Source organism: Tupaia chinensis, unplaced genomic scaffold (assembly GCF_000334495.1).
Source record: "Tupaia chinensis unplaced genomic scaffold, TupChi_1.0 Scaffold141372_1, whole genome shotgun sequence".
Lineage (NCBI taxonomy): Eukaryota > Metazoa > Chordata > Mammalia > Scandentia > Tupaiidae > Tupaia > Tupaia belangeri.
In genome coordinates this window covers 168713-177370 of record NW_006201235.1, presented here as the reverse complement: position 1 = coordinate 177370, position 8658 = coordinate 168713, and the positions used below count along the sequence as shown (strand labels likewise).

The 8658-nt window shown below is 39.6% G+C and overlaps 1 protein-coding gene across 1 annotated transcript; it reads right to left on the bottom strand.

Annotated features, from left to right (window-relative positions):
- Positions 1-2240: 2240 nt before the first annotated feature.
- Positions 2241-3228, bottom strand: LOC102485852 (olfactory receptor 11H6-like). Its single transcript, XM_014581943.1, is given in 3 exon segments — positions 2241-2372; positions 2375-3054; positions 3057-3228. Coding segments are annotated over 3 exon segments (984 nt in total).
- Positions 3229-8658: the final 5430 nt, after the last annotated feature.

The following is an 8658-nucleotide window of genomic DNA, read 5'->3' as shown; positions in this document are numbered from 1 at the left end:
GGAGCCGCTGCCTGCCCGCCGCACCCCTAGGCCCGAGCGCGCCAGCACAATTTTTTTGATATGTAAAGTAAATGTGGAAAAATGTAAAAAAAAGAAAAAAAAAAGAAAAAATTTTGATTCAATAAAACATTAACCCCCCCCAAAAAAACAAATATACACACTAAAAAGTATAATTTATAAGTTATAATTTATAACTTTTAAGATGAAAATTGAATTTAAAGAAATAGTTCCCCCAATGCCCTTGTTCTCTGACTCCTGTTGCCAAACAATTTTGGTAGGGATAATTGAGGAACACTGTTACTAGACCATTTTGTTGCTTAGCACCAGCAGGCCCATCTTTTTAGACACTTAATTTCATTGTAAAGTGGCCATGAATAACTCAGGGGTATATTCTCATTTGAAGTATATTGGCCTCTCAGATGATGGCCTATTTCAGTATAGAATCTGGGTAAAAACATGGAATTTGTTCTCTGTATCCTTTTCTGAATGAGACTTTGCCCTATAGACATCTGAGAGGCCCACGCTGCCCTGCGGTGACATGCTCTGCTAGCAAATAGAAATATGTTGAGGACGTGGTTATTCCATATTGCAAATGGCACTGGGTTGTCACAGTCGACTTGGGAGGAAGCACTATGAGTAAAGGTAGTCAGTTGTGGGTAAATGTATTTAAAGTCAAATGTAAAAAGTAAAGTAAGAGAACTGATCACCACGAAGTGTGGACTTACACAGTAGAGCAGTAGGTGAGGAGATGAACGGAGCAGTTTATTGAGAGAGAGTTTTGAATGGCGGAAAGAAATGTGTACTTTATCTCTAAGTGACAGAGAGGTGCAGCATAGCAGGGTGACGCATGCTCTGTTTCTGGTGCGAAAGAGAGTCTCGAACGATGTCCATTACTAGGCATTTATTTATTTATTTATTTATTCATTTGTTGGTGGCCTCTTGACTCATTGTCTTTAAGGATGTTTATTTTCTGAATTTGAAAGATTATACTCTGTTGCAAAGTCAGATACACATGCAATTGATTCCTTTTACCAGCTAGGATTAAAACTGGCAAAGATACGTCACAGAAAAAGAATATACTTAAATATCTATATAGATATATACAGTACCTATGTAGCTGATCCGTGTACAACATGGGTTTGAACTGTTCACTTATAAATGAATTTTTTCCATAAATACATTGAAAAATACAGTATTATAGATGCATTTTCTCTTTCTTATGATTTTCTTAATAGCATTTTCATTTGTCTAGCTTGCTTTATTGTAAGAATACAGTATTAACACATATAATATACAGAATATGTGCTATGTTATCAGTAAGACTTCAGGTTAACAGGAGGCTATAGGTAGTTAAGTTTTGGAGGAGTCCAAAGTTACACACCAAGTTTTGACCTTGTTAGAACTGGTGCTCCTCATGCCCACATTGCTCAACGATCAAGTATGTATATATATTTATACAAAATAATGCCATATAATTTTGCCTGAAGATTTCTCCTTCCCTGCCACCTTTTTTGGCTTCATCTCCACTTTTGCAGGAGCAGGTTGAGTCGACTACCTTGCCGATCTCCTGTTGGGCTCTTCCTTGGTCACTGTCTTTGCTGAGTTGACCTTCCTCTTGGGCATCTTGGCTGCAGACACGGTGTGTGCTGGGTGCCTGAGATGCCATGGCATGCCCAGAGCCTTTGTGGAGTTGAGTGGATAAACCCTTATACAATATCTCTCTTTAGGCTATAGATGTGTGAAATGCTTTACTGAGGGTCACCCAGCAGCATGGTGGTTAAGGCAGCTAGATCCCAGATGGTCAACTTCATGGTTCAAGTCTCAGACCCAGTGACTTGAAAAACATGTCAGGCGTGTGTGCATGTGTGTCCACAAATCCTGAGAAGAGAATGGAAGAGAAAGAATTGTGGCGTGGCCATCTCTCCTGGGGGTGCTTACTCACTTTCCTCCCTCTTTCTGTCTTTCTGTCACTCTGCAGAGAGCACATGCACTTTGAAGCAAAAATAAAACAAAATGAAAAAAAAAATCCCAAAACGTTTATTGACCATTTGTTATTGATGAGGTGAACTTGAACTGCTGAGGGATTGTGAACTTGGAAGAGAAAGGGATTGTCTCCTTTATTTATTTCTTTATTTATGTCTCTTCTTCTACTTATGTGTGGACCAAAACAATTTACTGAAGACATGCTCCTTTGTTTTTATAAATAACTAAGGTGAGAAGTGACTGACTCAGCTTCTCTTTCAAAGACGTCTCAATCCCAAGACTTTCTTTAGGGCTTCTTTCATATCTTTGTTTCGGAGACTATAGATAATGGGATTTAAGAGTGGAGTTACTGCTGAGTATACTAAAGTGACAGTCTTCTGTTTTTTTTTTCTGCTGGGTTCCCCGATGTTGGGCTCACATACATCACCATCAGGGTCCCATAGAATAGAGAAACCACCATTAGGTGGGACCCACATGTGGAAAAAGCTTTAGTTCGACCAGCACCAGAGGGAACACGAAGCACAGCTCTGAGAACCAGAGTGTAAGATCCCAATATGGAGAGGAAGGGCCCAAAGATAACCATTGAGCTGACGGTGTAACAGATAAGTTCAGTGGAAGGTGCAGGGACGCAGGCGAGTGCAAACAATGGGCCTGGGTCACACAAAAAGTGGTCAATGACGTTGGGTCCACAGAAGGGAAGTCGGGAGATAAGGACAATGGGCACTGGGTAGCAGAGGAATCCACCCACCCAGCATGCACAGACCAGGATTACACAGAGCTGCCCAGTCATGATGGAGGGGTAGTGTAGTGGGCGACAGATGGCCAGGTAGCGATCATAAGCCATAACTGATAAGAAGAAGCATTCTGCTGTACCCAGTGAAAAAAAGAAATAGAATTGGAGGAAGCAGCCAGAGAAGGAGATGGTCTTAGTCTCAGAGAGAATATTGACCAGCATGTTTGGGACAGTGGAGGAAACGTACCAGATTTCCAGAAATGCAAAGTTTCCTAAAAGGATGTACATGGGTGTGTGGAGCCGCTTCTCCCATTTCACTGCACAGACAATTGCCGCGGCAGGGCCAGGAAATAGAGAACTAGGATTAATGAGAAGAAGAAACTCTGCATCTGCCTTTGACCGTGGAAACCCAGGAGGACAAATTCAGTCACAGAATGCATTGTTCTGTTCTGTTCTGTTTCCAAAGCTGTTAGAACAATAGACATAAACAAGGAATGAGTAATTATGAACATATGTAGATTTTGCAAACACATTGCTGGAAAATTGTGTATTGTTTACATTTATTATCTTATTTGATCTTCTTAATGACCTTTGAGCTTCTTGTAAAATGTACTTTATCCTTATGTTTTATAGAAAAGGAAGCTGAGGGACCAGCAGTTGGCATAATGGCTATGTCGCTGGACTCCCATGTAGTTGACTACAGTTTGATTCCTGGACTCAGTGGCTTAAATTCATGCTGGGTGTGTGTGCATGTGTGCCCAAGATCCAGGGAGGAGAATGGAGGAGAAGGGATGTGCATGGCCATCCCCCTGGTGGGGAGGTGACTTCTCACTTTCTCTCTGGTGAGCATACAAGCCCTATGGCAAAAAAAAAAAAAAAAAAAAAAAAAAAAAAAAAAAAGGGAATCTGAAGTCCAGTGAGATTTCAAAAGTTTACTTAAGTGTATGTTCAAAGCCAGTGACTCCTAAGTATACTGCCTTATTTGGAGATTGGTTTGAAACAAATTTCACTTAATTTTAAGTATTCCTATAATCCTGAGTTTCAGTAATGTTTCTTCTTTTCCCCCATTTTAAAATTTTTGTTTAAATTGCCAGAGAGAGAAAGAACAAGAGAGAGAGATAATGGGAAGGCATTAGTGGGATGTGGTCATGCCACAATCATTATTTCTCCATACTGTCAGGATCTGGGGCATGCATGCATACACATGTATGCTTGACATGTTCTTTTTTTTTTTTTCTTTTCTGGAGAGGTTTTTGCTATAGGGTGCGTGAGCTTGCCAGAAAGACAGAGAGAGACAGAGAGACAGAAAGCGAGAAATCACTCCCCAGGGGGTGTGGCCAGGCCCCCATCCCTTCTCCTCCACTCTCCTCTCGGAATCTTGGGCTCTCACGCACACGCCTGCAGTGTGAGTTTAAGCCACCGGGTCTGGGACTTGAACCGCAGTTGACTACATGGGAGTCCAGCGACATAGCCATTACGCTAACTGCTGGTCCCTGCTTGACATGTTCTTCAAGCTGCTGAGATTGGGATTGGAACCACAGTTGGCCATGTGAGTTCTATCTCCTTCAACCACTAAGCTATTGAGCTGGCCCTGGTAATGTTTTATCTTTTATGGTAAAAATCATTTCCCTTTGGATGTTCTACATACAAGTATAAACTTTGAACACATTTTAAAATTTTGAAGTAAAACAATATCAATATGGCACAGAACAGCTGCCCCAAATTGCTTTTGTAGTCAGAATTTCCTATGTAGAAGCTCAGTAAAAAACAGATTGGAAGGAAACTGGGGTAGGAGTCTTGAGCCCCTTGCTTTTGCTTCTCTCAGGGAGATGCTGTAGAACCCCTTGGAATCTGTAAAATACTCTGGAAACTACCTGTCTATTTTCCTCTAGATCACACTTCCTGGGTGGCATCATGATTTGCTGAACAACCCAGCCCATGCTCCTTAGGAGATCTGGTTTTCTCAAAGCACTTCTTTATGTTGAGCAAAATCTGTCTCCTTTATTTCTTCAACTCATTGATCCTGGGATCTCCTAGGTCAACAGGAAAACTTAAACTTTGTTGCACTACTCAAAATATATCTAATTCCTCTTCCATGATGGTGCTGGCTAGATCTTAAATAACTGAGGGCAGCTCGGTTATTTAATCCCCCATAGAGGAGTTCTGTAGGCAATCATTTTCCTAGCTCCTTTCTCCCCAAGTTGCACTATTCCACATCATTGCATGGCTTTTTAGGTACCTTGCTGGTGAGCTTGCTAATTTCTCTAGTATATAAAATTCTGCATCTTAATTTTTTGCTAGAAATTAAGCCTAAGCTCTGTAATTTGTCCCTTCATTTTCTTGTTTCTACCTGTTAAATAACGAAGAGTTGCTTTAAATGAGCATATATGTCCTGTGACAAATTAAAAAAAAAAAAGGGATGGGAGTTCCCTTAAGATGTATAGCTACTGGATCGACTTTTAGATATTGGCTGAACCCAGAGTTGAGACAAAACTATAAACACAGATATTTTGCTAATATAACAACCTTCTTGAAACTATTGGTCCAGGCTTACTTCTATGTCCTAAAGTTTTCTGGTTACAGCTCAGGATATTTGGCTGGGCGAGCCACTATCAGTATTTTTAGTTTAGCAATATATTGACTTTAAAATTAGGGTCATCAGCTATATTACTTATTAATGTCATTGATAAGATACTCACAAAATTTCATCCATGGGAACCAGCAGTTAGCGTAATGCCTATGTCGCTGGACTCCCACGTAGTCGACCGCGGTTCGTGTCCCGGACCCGGTGGCTTAAAACTCACGCCGGGCGTGTGTGCGTGCGTGCCCAAGATCCCAAGAGGAGAATGGAGGAGAAGGGATTGCAGCGTGACCATCCCCCCTGGGGGGTGATTTCTCGCTTTCTGTCTCTATGTCTCTCTCTGTCTGTCTGGCGAGCACACGCACCCTATAGCGAAAACCTCTCAAAAAATTTTTTTTTCATCCTTAAGCTACTTATACACTTTGCAGAGAATAAGAGACCTATTTGTCTGTACTTGATCAAACCTGGAGCAAGCCCAGAAGGATAAATGTTTTATTTTTAAGGTAACTTTGGATATTCACATTAACAATATTTTTAGGATAATAACAAATGTTTCTAATAAACATATTTTTTATGAAAATATTGCCCAAGTTATTTAGTTTAATAGGTTACAATTATGATGACCATATGTATTTCTAGGAGAGCTATAATTTCAAACATACTTTCCTTATTATATTTATATTTGCCAGAATACTTGCTGTTGCTCTTAATTAGTAAATATAATTACTGGGCTTGTAGCTAAAAAAAACCTTGGATGTTGAATTTAAATTGCAACACTTTATCCATGTGTTTATTCGTTCTGGAAGGAATAAAGACAAATATTTATTCACTGTTTACTAAATTCCTATTAATCTTCTAAGTTCTGGGGTACAATGGTGAATATTAAAGAAAAAAAAACCCTCAGGGCCAGTAGATGGCATATGATGACATTGCTGGACACCTATATTGTTAACTGCAGTTCAAGTCCTGGATTCGATGACTTGAAAATCATGCTGGAGCACGTGTGCACGTGCCCAAGATCCCAAGAGGAGAATAGAGGAGAAGGGATTGCAGCATGGCCCTCTGCACTGGGAGGCGATATCTCACTTTCCCTCTTACTGTCTCTGTCTCTATACCTCTCTTCAGTGAGTGCCTGAATGCTAAAGCAAAAAAACCTCTAAAAAGAAATTCTCCCCTTTTGGAACTTATGCATAATAAAAGCAATTAAGATTACTGCGTACGCCATCATGCACAAAGACTGGGGGTCCCTTGAAGTATGTGTTTTGCAGTATGCACAGCTGTGGGCCTGAAAAAAGATACTTAAGTGTGAGGTAACTTTAAAGCTATGTAGTGCGTGTAGCATGATAACACATTTTATTTGGCAGAAATGAGATATTTTGGGCTTTTCTAGACAGTAGGCAGAGACACGAGATACAAATTAACTTACCCAGAAGTTCTTGCCACCAAGAAGAGAAGTTCAGTTTCAATCTGTGATATTTAGGCTGGAGCCAGACTTCATAAGTCTTGACTCCAGCTGATCTTTATTAGATTTCATTATGCCCCAAAAAATTTTTTTTTCATCCTTAAGCTACTTATACACTTTGCAGAGAATAAGAGACCTATTTGTCTGTACTTGATCAAACCTGGAGCAAGCCCAGAAGGATAAATGTTTTATTTTTAAGGTAACTTTGGATATTCACATTAACAATATTTTTAGGATAATAACAAATGTTTCTAATAAACATATTTTTTATGAAAATATTGCCCAAGTTATTTAGTTTAATAGGTTACAATTATGATGACCATATGTATTTCTAGGAGAGCTATAATTTCAAACATACTTTCCTTATTATATTTATATTTGCCAGAATACTTGCTGTTGCTCTTAATTAGTAAATATAATTACTGGGCTTGTAGCTAAAAAAAACCTTGGATGTTGAATTTAAATTGCAACACTTTATCCATGTGTTTATTCGTTCTGGAAGGAATAAAGACAAATATTTATTCACTGTTTACTAAATTCCTATTAATCTTCTAAGTTCTGGGGTACAATGGTGAATATTAAAGAAAAAAAAACCCTCAGGGCCAGTAGATGGCATATGATGACATTGCTGGACACCTATATTGTTAACTGCAGTTCAAGTCCTGGATTCGATGACTTGAAAATCATGCTGGAGCACGTGTGCACGTGCCCAAGATCCCAAGAGGAGAATAGAGGAGAAGGGATTGCAGCATGGCCCTCCGCACTGGGAGGCGATATCTCACTTTCCCTCTTACTGTCTCTGTCTCTATACCTCTCTTCAGTGAGTGCCTGAACGCTAAAGCAAAAAAACCTCTAAAAAGAAATTCTCCCCTTTTGGAACTTATGCATCATAAAAGCAATTAAGATTACTGCGTACGCCATCATGCACAAAGACTGGGGGTCCCTTGAAGTATGTGTTTTGCAGTATGCACAGCTGTGGGCCTGAAAAAAGATACTTAAGTGTGAGGTAACTTTAAAGCTATGTAGTGCGTGTAGCATGATAACACATTTTATTTGGCAGAAATGAGATATTTTGGGCTTTTCTAGACAGTAGGCAGAGACACGAGATACAAATTAACTTACCCAGAAGTTCTTGCCACCAAGAAGAGAAGTTCAGTTTCAATCTGTGATATTTAGGCTGGAGCCAGACTTCATAAGTCTTGACTCCAGCTGATCTTTATTAGATTTCATTATGCCCAAGACCTTGTTGACATTATTTATATTGCAGTGAAATTTTAGTTATATGGAATACAGGGTCCCAGAGAGATGGATAAATGTCACAGGTAATTTGAAATCACACTGCTTCCATTTCTAGTGCCTTCACCTCCAATGTACATTATTATTAGTTCAAATGGTAAATTTAGATTTACCTCTTTTGTCTTTCTATTCACCTCAAATGATTACACAAGTGGGCAGCTAGTGAGAAGAGGAGGAACAGAGGGTCTGGACAATCCATTCTGTAAGAACTAATAACAGAGCCAGAATAGAAAAGATTCTCTTCTATTTCCCTTTCTGTGAATTTAAGCCACTTGCCTGGGGAAAAGCACTTTTTAAATAAGTGTGGGAGTTTCTCTTCCTATAAATGTTGGCATTTTAAGGCTAATCTACAGGTAAGTCTGCATACCAGTCTGCTGGCTTACTTCTTGATTGTTTCCACTTGCCACTCACCAACACCTGGAAAGATAAAGACAGCCTGTGTTAATTGCTTCTGCAGGATAGTCTGTCAATCAACTAATTTTGCAGGCAAAGTGGTGCAAGACTCAGCTATATGCTAACTGATGGGAATTTATGCTCCTTTTGTTCTCTAAATATGTAAGATATTTGAGCAACATTTCCCCTAAGTGGATCATATAGTGAGAA